The sequence below is a fragment of the Hyposmocoma kahamanoa genome, unplaced genomic scaffold (assembly GCF_003589595.1).
Source record: "Hyposmocoma kahamanoa isolate Upper Pololo Valley unplaced genomic scaffold, ASM358959v1 92, whole genome shotgun sequence".
Taxonomy (NCBI): domain Eukaryota; kingdom Metazoa; phylum Arthropoda; class Insecta; order Lepidoptera; family Cosmopterigidae; genus Hyposmocoma; species Hyposmocoma kahamanoa.
The window spans coordinates 15771390-15788451 of record NW_020654748.1 but is presented as its reverse complement, the minus strand read 5'-3'; the positions used below and the strand labels follow the sequence as shown (position 1 = coordinate 15788451).

At 34.9% G+C, this 17062-nt stretch overlaps 1 protein-coding gene across 1 annotated transcript in view; it reads right to left on the bottom strand.

Moving 5' to 3' along the window:
- The window catches only part of LOC113236576 (vitamin K-dependent protein C), an 88982-nt gene that overhangs the window by 31700 nt on the left and 40220 nt on the right, over window positions 1-17062 (bottom strand). Inside the window, exons 7-8 of the mRNA XM_026472714.1 lie at window positions 14122-14243; window positions 4026-4258 (exon numbers count right to left, since the gene is read on the bottom strand). Of these exons, the coding sequence (XP_026328499.1) occupies window positions 4026-4258; window positions 14122-14243 (355 nt within the window). The remainder of the gene's footprint in view (window positions 1-4025; window positions 4259-14121; window positions 14244-17062) is intronic.

Here is a 17062-nt window from a genome sequence, read left to right as displayed (position 1 = left end):
ATAACAAACATTATTTCGCTCATCTATAATGAGTACCTAGTCGAATTAATAAATCAATCAATACGTTAACATCCAGGTGAAGCTCCAACATAGAGTCAAACTCCAACATATCTTGGTCAAATTTGAAATTTTAACGCTATTGAAATGCCAAAATTACCAACAATTTTTTTTCTTATTATTGTCAGTAGTGAGAGATTTCTTCCCACGGCGTAACTTTTTATTCTTTTTACAAAATTTCAAAAGGTTATAGAGGCTTGTGCTCACGGGTTAACTGCTAAACGGCAGTTGACAAGGATAGACTTTCATATCTGTCTACCCTTATTCGTTGTCGAAGGCTACCCTCATCTCAACTACTTGCAAGTTACCATCACACTGTCTTACTGTATCAACACGGGAAACAGAAGTTGAACAATTGGTCCTTAAATCTGTCAAGTGTCGCTTTTGAGTCAACCCACGCGTATAACTTTAGCAGGCATATGTCATAGGTCACACTGAATCGCACAATTATCGTACTATTAAAATTACGAATTTTCAGTAACAAAGAATCAAATAGCGCCTTTGTTTGTGGTATACAGCTAATGTTACAATAATAATAATAACGCACACACTCAACGTAGCCCCGCACTAGGGAACCCTGTGTCGCGGGCATCATGGACACACACATAGACAACCACAAATTACACCCAAACTCACGAGAGAAATAAATGTAGGCCATACAAATATTTCTGCCGGCGCGGGAATCGAACCTAGCACCTCTGCGTGGCAGTCCGGCAATTTCTACAGAAGACGTGTGTCTTCTAATCATCAAATAAGAGCTGCGAGCAAACTGTAAATTTCAAATTAAACACATGTTATAATCCTCATTGTGTGAACGCTGATAGCGTTCAATATTTATCTTCCTCGCGGGCTCCTGTCCGGAACACTATCAGGCGCACGACTTGTTCGTCCCGTCACTTGAAATTATAAAAAAAGTGGATTTCTAAAAGCCAACTCGTAATATTATTTTGGACAAAAATTAAAACTTTAAAGAAAAACGACCTAATATTTAAAGTAACGAACATTCCGAAAGCGGATAAACACCGCGGTCTCCCAACGATAATAATTGAAAAGGATATGACAGTCCTCATTAAAACGATTCATATGCGCCCAAACGCAAGGTAGCTGCTGTACATTAATGATGGATTATCTCGTCTGTCTGCCACTTCTGTCGTCAAATCAGCTCTTATTCACCATAAGGGTATATTTCCACCGGTGAGGCGAGCGATTTTTAAAACTTATATGGCAAAATATCAATTCTCTCCTAGCGCATCTTCGGTAGAAATGGTCGAGATTGACGAGGATGGGTGAAACGAGATTTGAAACATTTTTTTGATGTAACATTGAACCGTATTGCTGCCTATATAGACTATTTATTAACTCTGCAACGGAAACACGATTCACGGTGCCTCGTGCGATGTCAATGGCGAGATTGTGGAATACAGTCAGTCGCGTGCATTGAAATGTAAACGTTCACACATTTTTGAAATTACGTAAATATTAGATATTTCAAAAAATGTACCTTGTGCTGTTTTCAAAAATATGTAATCACGACACCATTTTAAAAAAGGTATACTTTTATTTCAGAGAAAAATAAACAAACTACAGTCAATGAAAAATATATAGTCCTGGTGTCATACATCCATATCAATTTCGTAAATATTCATACAATGCATATTATATATTTATAATTGCATTAAAATGTACACGATTAGGATTGTGAGTTTATCATAATTATGTAACCACATTTAAAACATTACATCGTTTTCAAAAGTATATGTACACAATATAGTTGCAATATAACGTAAATATACCACCACCAGTTGTAAACCTGCACTTCTATAACGTTCCAGCATATTCTACACACTTGACAATTAAAAATGTATCCAAATATCATTATTGTCGCTCTCATTCTTGTCTACTTTTAAGTCAAACAGTTACTTTAAGCCAAACAGTTACTTTAAGCCAAACATTTACTTGAAATATAACAATTAGATAATGATAGTGGTGGTGATGACGGTGGTGACGATAATGATGATGATAATGATGACGATGATGATTGTAGTGATGATGACGATGATTGTGATAACGATGTGAAAGGTAATGATGCTGATGATAATGGTGATCATGATGATGATGTTGATGGTGGTGACGATAATATATTGATATACAACAAAGTTTATATGACATTAACAAAATACTGATTTGAACTGCCTCCGTGGCCGAACGGTTACCATGCCGGACTGCCACGCAGAGGTCCCAGGTTCGATTCCCGGGCCGGGAGAAATAGTTGTATGGCCTACAATTATTTCTCTCGTGAGTTTGGGTGTAATTTGTGGTTGTCTATGTGTGTGTCCATGGCACCCGCGACACAGGGTTTCCCTAGTGCGGGGCTATGTTGAGTGTGTGCGTTATGATTTAGATTTAATTATTAATTACATATAGATAGATGATGGTCTTACATGGATGAGAAGGATTTTAATAGAAGTTATATTAAAATATTTGTTACATGTTAAATGTTGTTAAATGTTCTTTTGTGAATGATAAAATGTGTGTTGTAATAATAATTTCTCATTACTGTGTCGTCTTTCTCATTTATGTTTATGAGAAAATCATTCCTGTTACACTATCTCATTCGTGTGACCTAAAATATCGTTTTCTGTTGTATTTAACTTACATATTTCTGTAATTTTATAATTATTGACATTGCTTGAACTTATTTGTACGTTTAAGACCTTAAAACTAAAACAAAAAAGGGTTTTACATAATTCACTCAAAAAGTAGCGTTGAAATTCGGAAAGCGAATGCAAATGCCATAAAAAAATTTTTATGGAAATAGGTCGGCGAGATTTCAATTCTCGCTTCGCCTCGTCTCGTCTCGCCTCGCCGGTGGAAAAGCATTTTAACACTTTATTTTCATTGTAATACATCTATGTGCCAAGTTTTATTAAAATCGGTAACGAAAATGGGCGAATTTCAATAAAACGGATTCATCCTCAAATTTGCCACCCTTAGAGGTGGAATATTTTCTCCAAATTTGAGTGGGACTACTACTGACTGACCTTTCCAACAAAAAGACAATCAACGAAATCGGTTCACAAATATCGAAGTATTCGTGAAAACAGTCGAATTGAAAACCTCCTAGATTTTTGCAATCGGTAAGTAATAAAATGAGAAAATCTTTAAAATGAGAGTCAAGGAGCACTATTTATCCTCCGTTCCATCCATTTTATAGATATTATAATATGAAAAATGTATTTATCTAAGTATTTGTATAGTCCGTAGTAATTTAATAGTTTTGCTGTTTATTTAATTATTATTTTATTACATAAATAAATTTTGTTTTGTTGTGCACGTAAACTCATTATTGTAATTATTGTATCCTGTATTTTGGTCACAAAACACTTTTTTATTTGGTCACAAATTTGGGAACAAATTTTTTTTAGACATAAGCAGTAGCTTTTGTTTGTGTTTTCCGTTTTACCAAATGTGATTTGTGTTTTCCTGTACAATAAATAATGAAATAAAAAAATAAATAAAATAACAGTGACGTTGGTGGATTAGTAAAATATGACTTACTTTAATACTTAAATGAACCCATTTATCAGGCAAGCCGATGTGAATCGTTTTATGTTATCCTTATTTTTGGATATTTTTATAGTTTTAGTAGCAGTAGAGCTCCTTGTGAAAGAGAGCGTCCAGGGAAGTACTGCCACCTTACCTCTTTCTGCCGCCAAGCAGTAATGTCAGCACTACTGTGTTCCGGTTTTGAAGGGTTAGGGTGCTGGTAAAATTATAAGACATGGGACTTGTCAACTTATGGCTCAGTGTGAGGGCTCGCAGTGCCCCTCAAATCTTTGCGATTTAAAACTCTGAGTGGCACTGCAACTACTACAGACATGGACAAGTTGCTTATAACCAAGCGCACCACTTGTTCGTCCCGTCACTTAAAAATATAAAAGTCTCTTTTATGTTAAAACTCACCGTACCTTATACTGATTAAGAACAGCAACCTGCCACGGCCATTTACCAGGCGGTGCAGGTCGGCCTCCAATGATGCGAATCATACTCTGCATATGAGCACGCTTGCGGGCTGCATAGGACCGATACCGACCCAGCTTGCCACATTCTGTCACCTGCGTGCGAGTAGTATGGGAATCTTCAGGGTGAATGGCCAGTGCGGGTGGTGGCATCCATTCGTCTTGTATGTCTCGTGTGTACTCTGCAAGTTGAATTATATTTCTTGGATCATAGATTTCTCATAGATGGCGCTACGGCTAAAAAGTCATTGAAAAACCAAATACAAAGATCTGACAACAAACACATAGAAAAATTTGTGAGGTCCGCTGGTTCGTTTCGTGGCTTAGTTCGCTTGAACACGACGGTTTGAATCCGGCCGCATCGAAGGAATTTTTTCTAAGTGTTCGCTGTTTGTATTAATAATTATAACGAACTAGTGGACTAATTTCGCAAAAAGTAATTGAATATCAATTCAATACAAATTTAATTATATTTCTTTTCCAATTAGCCCGCGAATCGAAGGGTACCTCTTTCGTCGACTGCATATTTCTAGTTTCGACATAAACTCCTCTGCATTGTCTTTTTTATTTTTTATTTTTAGTAACTAGAGCTCCATGTGAAAGTGTTCGTCCAGGAAAGTACTCTACTATAGTACTATCTCTTGCGTTTCGGTTTTGAAGGGCAAGTGAGCTGGTGAAATTATAGGTACATGGGACTTTTTCACTTATGTCTCAGGGTGACGGGTGCAATGACAGCGCCCCTTAGACCTTTGGTATTTTAAGCTCAGAGCGGCGCTGCAACTGTTATGGCATGTCACTTACCACTAGGCTCTCGACTTGTTCGTCCCGCCACTTCGTATCATACAAAAAATGTTATTTATTTTGTAATACACGTAAGTTTAGTATACCTACTAAGCAATATTTTTTATTAAAAAAAAGAAATCGACTTTAAACTTTGCTTATATGTACGTACAAACTGAAACTAAACAGTTAACAATCGGTTGCAGGAAAGTGCTCGAAACCGGATTCATCCCCTAGTTTGCCGTGGTATATTTTCTTCAAATGTAAATGGGACCAATCCTGAGGTACCCACTTTCCAACAAAAAAAAGAATCATCCAAATCAGTTCATAAATGCCAATGAGATTACCAATGAGTAATGCAAATGAATAATCGCGTAACATACACATAAAAAAAAGTCTGAATACAGTTGAATTGACAACCTCCTCCTTTTTTTTAAGGTCAGTTAAGAAAAATAAATATTTAGCTATAAATAAGTGGTCTTTCTGATAGTGATAAATTGCCAAACATCCGCACTAATTACCTATTCTCAAACTGGGAAATTCACTGTACTTTTGAGTGCCAGAGCACCGGAATTCACTCCGGGGCACTACCCAGAACATCGGCAATCGAACCACAGACCTCCACATCCAACGCCCACAGTGCAAACCGTTGGACCACTGAAGTCGTCAATTTCTAATTGTAAACTTTTTTTTATAAAATCAAGTGACACGACGTACAAGTGCCTGATGATAAGCTACATACCTGTCTATATGCCACTCAGAGCTTTAAATCGCAAAGATCTGAGGGGCACTGCCACTGCGCCCGTCACCCTGAGACATAAGTTGACAAGTCTCATGTGTCTGTAATTTCACCAACACCCTTACCCTTCAAAACCAGAACACAGTAATGCTGACATTACTGCTTGGCGGCATAAATAGGCAAGGTGGCAGTACTATCCTGGACGAATTCTTTCACAAGGAAATCTACTGCTACTAAAATGTTTTGTAACTAGGTGGAAATTATAGAGTATGTGCATTGTACATGGTGTTTCAAACCCACAAACACAAGTGTTGTTTCCTTGGCTTAATCCAACGAAAGTTACAAAGGCAGGTAATTAATTATTTCGTTGCTTCGTGACTGTGTTAACAATTGACCTTGAAGGTCAAAGTGTAATTTGATCAAAGCAATTTAACGAAACAAAGGAATTGATGCAAGGCTATTCTGGCAATTCCTTTTTCGATTTCTTCTAACATTTATAAGGAATTATGTACCTTTAAAGCAGGGAATTAATATTAAATTAACCCTTTAGATAATGAAAACAATAAAATTCTTATACACAATAAAATCGTAAATGAAATAAGTGACAAGAATATTTTATGCAGTCTTTGCATACTGAGCGTTCTTAAAGTCGAGTATCGTGTTTAATAATAGGTACGAAATTTTAAGACCTAATTATGTAATGATTGCATAAAATACTTTTCCTACGAGTAAATAAAATGATTAAATACATCCAATATTTAATGTACATTTTGTTAACAATCCATGACAACAAACTCAAATGAAAACCTAACAAACGCTTCAAAACGAAAAACCAAAGATAGATATTAGAATAGAAGTGGCCACGTACTGCTTATATTTTAATTTAACCAATCTCTTTTTATATAAAGGCATCGAATACTCGATAACCAGAAATAGAGACGAAATAAGGGTCATTCATCCCAGGCAACTCTCTTAAAATTCTTCACTTCACTTAAAATGTTATCTAAACAAAAATGTAATTGCAATTCAGCCAAATACTACTTAAATACTTATTATTAAGAATTTTTAATAATTAATTATAATTATTTTCTGTATAAAAATTTTGCATTTTTTTACTATCCATCATGGCTGTGTATGCGTCTTTTTACAACATTTTAGTTAGTTGAGTTAGTTAGTAGAGGTGTATTATCTATGGAAGAATGGCTAGCTGGCCATCTGTTGAAAAAAAAAACAAAATACCCGCCATTTGCAAAATCCATAATTGTTGTGAACCATATTTATTCATACATGAAATAAACATTGCAATTATTATTTCCTCGCAAATGTGATGAAACACATTGTATGTATCACGGACGTACAAACCTCGAGTTATTAAATAGACCCTCGTTAGTAATTTCTTATTTACCGCCCTTACACAATCTATTATTTCACTTCAGTTACGAGTACTATAGACAATAGAATTTTGATTTATTACAAAAAAGAGCACGTATGTGATATTGTTTATGAAATTAAAATTGACATATTAAGTAGGTACAGGAGTAGAAAAAGTATATTTATTTATTAGAAATGGAAATGTATATCTATCTACATTTCTAATTTGTTAAAATGTAGCAACTTGGTAAATGAAACATAATTATATTTACAAAATATATGTTTATTCAAACAAAGCAACTACAACGTGTCGGGTTCTTTACAAGTCACACGGTCACGGCTGACTTCATTTCCAATGTGTAGCAAGCGCGAGAACATACGCACTAGATAAATGTACGAAATATTTTTTCAACATTTACATAACCGGCATTTCGCAAAACAACAAAACAATTCATAAAACACAGCAAGCGAGATAATAAATAAAAACTATGAAAATATATAACAAACTTGGGTATCAAAGCACGCATTACCGTAACTTATTTACCGAACTTATATACGAAAACAAAGGAATTCAATAGTGTAAGTTTCGTAAATAAATACGACAATTGCTGACGTAATACTGTTCTACTAGCTTGAATTACACAACAACGGTGATTTTTATTATATTTAATATTTTATACGACTTGTAAAGAACCCGAAACCTTATCTTATTTGAAAAACAAATACACGCGATTTTAGATCCGAAAACTAATTTCACTTTCATAATCATATATTTTGACACTAAGAAGAGGGTAGTGAGGAAAAATAATTTCTATCGAAAAAGAGCGTCTATATAAAAAAATACTACGAAATCTTCTAACCTCGATCATAATCAGAAAGATTCGGCATTTATAAAAGTCAAAATATCACCGTCGAGACCTGGGGGCCAATCGCGCTATTTTCGCAAGGTTTAACCTTACAACATTTGAGGTTATGGTTTTGGTTAATTAATGGTTCTACCGACGCACAAAATGCAATCGCGCTATCAGTTTTAATGAACCTAAACCTCAAATTAACCTCAAACTATAACCTCGTATTAAATTTTAAGAGACGTGCCTTGACTTCCTAAAACCGACTAAATTTTACCGTAAAACGCACTGAAATGTCAATATCTACGAATTCAAGTCTATAAAAGAGCGATTTAAAAAAGTGTGTAAAAGAAATGTCATTAAATTCTATTGTAAACAAACATATGTGTTGTGATTTGAACCAAATTAATTGAATTTAGTGTGTTGTTGTTGTAGATAAAACACGCAGAGGCAAGTACCTACACATTGTTTTCCTTTTTTAATATTCTATTTAATAAAATAGTATCTTTTTATACAATCAAATAGGTACGCTAACTACTATTAATTTCGAAATGTTAGCAATGTAGAATTAATAATGATGCTCGTATTTCAGCCAGTGTGGATGCGGTCGGACGGCGAGCGACCACTGTAAGCCAGCTCCATCTTTGCTGGAGTTCGAATCGCACAGAGATTTGGCTTGAGAATGACTTCGCTCGGCGTTGTTCGCGCGTGTTATCAGCACGCCTTTGGTGCGAGTGTGTGGCTATTTTGTGGCCCCGCAATAGATCCCAAAAGGTGAGCTATAATGCGAGGTAATAGGATACAGTGAGTGGATCACTCACCGTTATTGTACCAGAACTCATATCACTATAATATGCGATGTTATTATTGTTATTCAGGTATGGAATGGTATGAAAAGCAGGGTGAGAATCTACGCCACATCGACTGCGGCAGAGGCCCTACCAACCTTCCTAAAGGACACCAACTCTAGCACAAAATAACTTCAAACATACAATTCAATAACAAAGTAACTTTCTCACTCTTTATTATTAATTAAAAAACAAAGTAACTTTCAATTTGAGCAAATTCTTTCCCACTCTTTATTCCATCACATCTATTATTTCGTTGACAGCGAGCTGATGAGCGTTGGAGCAGAGCTGGGTAGAATTCTTATGCATTGAGGAGCAGCGAGCATGTGAAGCATTCTTGCAGCAAGTGAATGCTGGCAGGGTGCAGGCTGAGGCAGCTATTATTTCTGCCAAAGCAGATGATCTGCATGCCCAATCCGTAGCTGCCATTTGCAAAGCAATTACCGAGTTGGTGCCTGCAGTTAACCTTTTTGATAGACTATTTAACAAGAATAACAGGTTTGTTTTCAACATGTTTTCTTAATTCCTGCTGATGATATGTTCAATTGTGGAAATCTGAAAGAGCGTAAGGAACGAAGGTCTAATCTGTAGACTTTTGTCCCCTTTATATTTCCACAGTGATATAAACATTTTTTAAAATGTATTTTGAAAAGGCCCCTAAACATTCTGGCGTTTATGTTGGCTTCATACTGTATGTATATAAATACCCATCCTGCTTTATCTGTCACTACTCTCATGAGAGGTATGGCACAGTCTTAAATTTAGGTCTCCAATCTTCCTATATACATATTTTTGTTTCAGACTTCTTTGAAGAATCAAAAGCAAGCTCGCTCTGGAAATGAAGGATGATTTGGGGTAGATTGAGGCAATAAATAAACTAAAAATACACTCTTTTTTTTATTTCAACCTCTTAAAAGTATACATCAATTTAGATATTAAGATAATAAACAATTACAATAGGTATACATCGTCATCTTAGAATGAATACCTCATATTTCTATGTAATTTTTTAGGATGAAGATAAAAATATGGTGTGAAGTATAGTAAATGCAATAATGTGTGTAGTTAGCATTTTAATTACTTAAATTATACCTCTTTTAGATACTATATTATTACATTATTAATTTTTATTCAACAAAAATCAGTAAAAACAAACTGAAAATGCATATGTGAGGCTTCACTGTAAGGGGACGATATGTTGTATAAAGTCAAGTGTTAAAAGAGATAAATTGTAACCTTGTAATATATTTTTATACAACTATACATATTTTACCTATATCTGTAATTTTAATTTGATAATAACAACAGGAAATAAGACAAGAACTAATAGATATAATGTACATTGTAAAGCTTATTTTCTCACCGCCTTTTAATACCATCTCTTTCGGCATGCCTTTTAGGAAAGCTGCATATTTATTCATAATAACTGGTTTATTTGAAGCAGCTACCGCTTGTGCCTCTCTGACACTGGCTTGGGAAAGGGTGATAAGCACTTGCCAATGGGGGTCTGGTACGCCCCAGTTGTTAAAAACTATACGAGCTATTAAAATCTGTAACAAAATTAATAATGATTTACACAGTATAGAAATTTTGGTTATTATGCAAAACTGAGAACTTTCGGATTCCACTTAACCCTTACCTTTGTCTCCACATCCAATGCAACAGACCGTCCTTTAACGAGAATATGTAGGCATAGTTCTTCCACCAATCCTGAAATGAATTCCGTGGCCAAACGGTATATCGTTTGCGGAATTTCTCCTCAGACATGTTAAATGTGATCGTCTTTCTATGCTTTTCTTTTATTTAAAGCCCGTTCTTAGGCCACATCCACCTCATAAACACTTTCCAAAACATTTAAGTAACCGTGGAACATCTTTTATATACGATAAACGTAGTGAAAAGTTACTCTCCATTAACTGCCACACAAACCTTGACCTTGCAAAGGTTAATCTATTCCCCCAAGGTTACATGTGAGGTTAAAATGTCAAAATATTTAGCGCGATACCAATTTGCAACATTTTAGGTTTTGGTTTTACGTTTGACAATTAGCGCGATACCAAATGTGCGTTACGTGTCACACGTCTAAGTTTTGGCTTAGGTTTTTGTTTTGACAGTTAGCGCGATACGAAATGTACACAACGTGTCAGATTGGCGAGGTTGGAGGTTTTGGTTAAACCTTTGACAATTAGCGCGATTGGCCCCCTGAACGGTAATAAATAGCTATTGTCGACGTCTTATATTTTCGCCTTCAAAGTTCGTTTGAAAAATCAAATATACGTGATTTAGATAGGAAAATCTGGGCGGCACAGGACTGAAAGAGTTGACGTGACGTATGATGATGACGTACGTAGTGTGATACGTGTGCTCAAGGAGGCATGAGCCTCCCCTTGAGCACATGCATCACACTACACTTGAGCACCTTTGAAGAATTACATCTAATAAAACTGTACATTTGGAGAATAAAATCATACAAAAATGTCGTCGTTTAGTATATTAGTTATTTTAGTACTTGAATAACCAAATTCTTAGGCATATGCTTACATACTAAATCTGTTAATGACATTATATATAATGTCACTAACTATTTATAAATAGTCCTAGAATTTTACTTAAATGTAAATAACTCTACGACTAAGGGAATAATAATAAAAATAACCTAATCTTTACGATCTTGTTTGTTTGAAAATAACTTTAGTTGTGAAACTTATCGACTTAATTCAATTTGAATGTTATCGGCATTGTTGCAAATTCTGGATGAACACTGTTGTTAGGAGAAAATTGCATTTATGGACGCTACTCTCATTAGTTAAAAGCGATCATTTTGGTTCGTTCGTCTTTTGACGAAGGATTAGGCTTATGAGAATAAGACAATAGACAATTTGGGGTTATTTGGTATATATATAAATAGATAGATAGATAGAAGATATAGATAGATATGTATATATCTTCCGTCTGAAATAACACACTTACGCAAACAGGAAAAATACGTGGAGAGTACTGAAAGTTCCTGGAACTGGCAACTCGTACAAATGACTAAAAATAAATACGAAATTTGAAAAAGGAACTCTATGAGTAGGTTACTTTTTACTATAAGTGACTGTCATGTGTTTTTTCATTGTGGCGTCGTTTTCAAAACACCAAACAATCCAAACCTTTTCCAAAAGAAACTTCTTATTATTTCCAAAAATCAAACATGAACTTAGAGGTTTCTGATATATATGCAGGCCCGGAAGCGGCGATGCTTACATTCCACGAAGCCATTGAAGAGGTCCCTACGAAAGACTAGTCCCACTGCTTTTCACAATGGTTCCAACGAATGCAAAAGTGTGTGAATAGTGAGGGCATATACTTTGAAAAACAATAAATCTATTATAAACATAATATGTGATCTTACTTATCAGAATCCAGAAATTTTTAGTATGGCTTAAGCAATATGACTAGAAACAAAAAATAATGCGTAGTGTTTACCTACACAATTATAGGTTTTTTTCAAATTTCTCTTCTTATTTGTACGTTCCGGATCAAATCTTACAACTCGAATTTGACACACATCTCCTGTACCTAACCCTTTCAAATGTTGTACCTGCCTAACCTGATGCTACTGTACGCTACAGTCTGTCTAATGTGGTGCAAACTCGCATCCTAAAATTCTTCGGTCATGTCTCAAGACGGAATGTTGACTCCATAGAGCGTCTTGTTGTGCAAGGCAGAGTGGAGGGCATTAGACGGCACGGTCACCCATTCGATGGATCTATCAAATAAAATCTGCAGTGGGCGGTCCTTTCCATGAGTGCACGAGGGAGTCCACTAACAGAGAGAGATGACGAGATGTCATGAGGCAAGCCACATCAGCCGTTAACAAACGTACTACGTGATGACCAGGACCACTCTGTCAAGAATGATACGAAAGATAAGAAGAAGAAGAACCTGATGCAACAGCCAAGAGTCGAGGTCGAATTCTTAGGCGGTATATATATATCTTCTTTAGATCAAAAAACTCTCTCAACTCGTTAAAACGAGTCTAACCGCTATAAAATATGTATATATATATATATATATATATATATATATATATATATATATATGTGTGTGTGTGTGTATATATTTTTTGTTTAGAGTTTTTTTATCTGAAGCTGATGATGATGCCAAAAGCACCTTTACTAACCTTTTGCCGGTATAAAGTAGGTATCGTGTTTGGGCTCGTTTTCATCAGCGGAAAGAGCACTTTCTACATGATGATAAAGTCCAAAGCTAGAATGCTGTACAAAATTTTATCAAAAAATATAATAGACTGCCTGGGAACAACAAAGGCTAGCTAGGCTATTCTTTGTCAATATATATAGTAAATAGCTACCTGTCATTAAAAAAAGAACAGCTAAAATTATCTCAGCACAGAGTACGAAAAACCGACCTCAAAAGTCATTCATCCCCTAGTTTGCTACCCTTAGAGGTGGATATTTTCTTCAAATTTAAATGGGACCACTACTGAGGTACCAGAGGGTAAACAAAAAAACAAAAAAAAATCTAAATCGGTTCACAAATTTGTTGAGTTAACGCGTAACATACAAGTAAAAACAGACAGTCGAATTGAGAACCTCCTCTTTTTTTGAAGTTACATTTCATTTCATTTAATCATAATACTCGTAATTATTATTTATGACTAAAAAACCAATGCCAGACAATCGCCGCTGTTAATTACTTGGTCTTCAAACTGGGGAATTCCTAGAACCAAGTCCCAGAGCACTAAGTAAAATAAAAAAAATAGCCTATCAATAATTACTTACCATTAGTAGTCATCAACAAGTTATAACTAATATTAATGCATACCACCCTATTTGTCACTGTAGTTGCAAAAGTTGTTAATTACATATTTTAAATTTAAATTTTCAAAGAAAGATAATTTATTTTAACAATGTGAATAAAATTAAATTTGTAGTCTGCTGGGATTTTTTCATCAGAGGAATTACTGGATCCCAAACTACGAATCGAACGTACGAAGAATCGTACGAAGAATCTTCCATCTTCCCCATTGCAATATGGATTTTTTTAAATTTCAATGGCCTCTCGCAACATTCTGCGTAAACTGGCTTTTTTTTGAAGAACCTGAGATTTGTCGAATTTAATTGAATGTGTAGGTTTATCCATGACGTGCTTGCTACTGCAGATTTATTTACGCCACGATTTTTGACAAAATGGTTTGTGTGTTTGTTGAAAAAAAAACAAATACACGCGATTTAAATTAAAAAAAAATTGGTTTCTTTTTCTATATACTGAGCGTTAATTTAAATGTAAAATAGTACGTCACAAAATTTTATTTTTATAAATTACAAATGTATTTTTATAAATTCAATTTAGGTGCTCCGATTAATTAGTGGATTGCAAAGCTATTAGAAGTTTAGTCGCTACGTTAAAGAATATTAATGGTAAGAGTTGTTAGCTATACCTATGTGCAAGTTCACCTGGGTCCTTCCGCCTCTGCATTCTGCTGCGAATCCACTTGTGGCAGTAGCTCCCTTCCAAGTAACAGTACGCTGACTGTCTTATCATTTTCCGACCGCATATGTTTCGGATATGACATTGCCTGCGTGAATCAAAAGTATTATGAGGTACATTTACAGAGTATAATTACCCAAACTTCAAGTGATACACCCCAAGTAGTCTAATTACGGCAAACCAACAAAGTTTGTTAGATATGCATTTATATAGAGGCAGTTATATTTAATGGTCTTGCTTAAAAGTAAGTTGTCCCTCAAGATATCTTCCGAATTTTGTATAGATAACTTCTTATAGAAAGGGGCAAGGGTTTCTAGTGTGACTAAGGAATTACTTAGTCTGACTTTAAACAGTTTATAGAGTACGTACTCTTGTGATTACCTCAATGACTTCTATGCACGTTTTTATCTATTAGGTAACTTATAGAAAATTTTAGGAATGCCAACCCATGCTTTTATGAAGTCCGTTTATAGGCACTATTATTTTAAAGTATTAATGCCTCTTCAAGTATATTTGGTATATACTTAACAATTCGTAGCCTAAAAAAATAAAAATGGTGAAGCTTAGAAAATAAATCATGGCGAACTAATAAACTGATAAATTATATTAGTAATACAGTTTACGCGTGCAGTCACAGGAATGTAGCAGAAAAATAAGTGCAGATTAAACTATATAGGGAATATATACATAAAAACTACGGAAAATTCAATTGAAACTTTTATTATGAGCTCCTAAAATTTTGAGGATACTTGGAAAAAAAAACTGTGGCGTTAATTTGATGTATGAAGTTACTCACACAGAAATGAATCCAGGAGGTCTACTCTTTTTCAACGAAAAACGAAATTTCGATCGAAGTTTCGCACACCACAATTCCATTTCCTCGAAATCATTCGAAATTTCATTCGAACGAAACTTGTTTGACGTTTAGTGTTTCGTTACCTTACTCCATCGAGTATATAACCAGAAATAGAGACGAAATGTCATTTAATTTGTTTGAAAACTATTCTGCCATATCATTACTGTGACAACTGCGCTCCGATTGGCTAGCCCGAGTTCGAAACACGACGGGTATCGTCAATGTGTATCGTGAACTGTTTCACTTCAAATCGACCAGTTATCTTGAGCTTTGCTATAATGGACAAAAATTGCAAAATTACATATTTAATATTTAATTACCGATGAAATGTCATTCCGTTTTTTGTAATTAGATGTTTTGCTGTTTTTCCCACACCACCGAATAGAACAGCACGGCATTGTTAGAGATGTTATCTTTATTACAATAAATACAGAATATTTTTTGGAATATACGGAGACTGTGTGTACAGGTCAGTAGTTGGCCTGTCTACATTTCAGTGCAAACGAGAGTTAATATTCATAAGAGCTGTATCGCTAATGTGTTACCAGGAATATATGGCCCTTATTTCGTCTCTATTTCTTGGTTATATACTCCATGCCTTACTCTAAGGCTCAACTCACACGCGTCGACGCGCGTCGCCGCTCGATTCCATATTTGCAAAACACAAATTTGTACCTTAATAATTGGAAAATGTAGATGAATATGCTGTAGGCGAAAAACATAACGCGTCGCGATGCTTCGGTTCCGCGCCAGTGTGAGTTGAGCCTAATTCAAAACGTCCGAACGAAAATTTGATTTTGACAGTCAAATTGACGAAACTAATAGTGCTACGTGCTACATTTGATTCTCTTAAATGAATCTTCTCTTTAATTTTGTTAAAAATTTGATTGAAATGACTGCAACAATGTTTTTGTTGATCGTAACTCTGCGGGACGAACGTTCAGAATGTAGAAAGAACCGTCGTCGCCGCCAGTGCAAGCAATTACGTATAAGTGAAGTTCCCGACTTAAAAATTTGTAGGAAATTAATCTCTGAATCGGCAATTTTTTTATTTATTATTGCATACCATATTGCACATTTCTATTTGAATAGAAGTCTCAAGAAGTAGAGTCCTTATCACTTTCAAAAGAAAGACGTCATGGGAACGAGCTTACGATTGTTGTTCTCAAGTTGGGAAAAAAATTAAAGCCAAGCTAAGCCAAGCTAAAAGAAGGTTGCCTCTGTATTAGCTGATTCTTCAGCCGCCGGCCGAAGATCAAAAGCTGTGTAGTGCAAATTTCGGGAAACGTGTACAAAATAAAGTTCTACCCAGGGAAATAAAGATTGTGTGAGTTGATTAAATAAAATCAATTTACTGCATTTTATTTTTGCTTTTTTTAAGAGAGCAAGCGCTTCCAATGCCTTCATTTTGATATTTATAAGGTAAATGTTACGTATGATAAGTTTACAAAAAATACATTTTATAGTACAGTCAAGAGCACGTCAAGCTTGACACTTAAGTCTTAAATTCAACTCTATGCCGCTTACGATAACAACGGTCCAAAGCACAAAGTGTCAAGCTTGACATGCTCTTGACTCCACAATAGCTTCTAATATATGGAAGTTTTTGGTTGTCATACTTTTCTCACCTATTGTTTGCATGAAATGGTACTTTTCAAACCAATCGGACAACAATGAGTATTTTATAGCGTCTAGGCTAATTACGTCAAAATATTTTTTTATTTGTTTCTTTATATTTTCTGCAATAATATTAAAAGAAATGCTTCATTATGTACCACATAATATGTGGTTCATAACGAATAATTGAATATTATTAAAAGTAAAATTTAAAAATAAAGCAAAACAGTTGTATTAATTTCAAGTTAAAGTAAAACCGTAATTTACCGTAGCTGACAAAAAAGACCTACACAACATCATTCATTACAGTCGTTCGGGAAAATTATAAATGACAACGAAATTCTTGAAAAGAATCAGAGTAAGGTTTTTGATGAAACTTCGTTTAAATTTCGTTCGTTAATGAAATTTCGTTCTCAAGAAAGAGAGTAGACCTC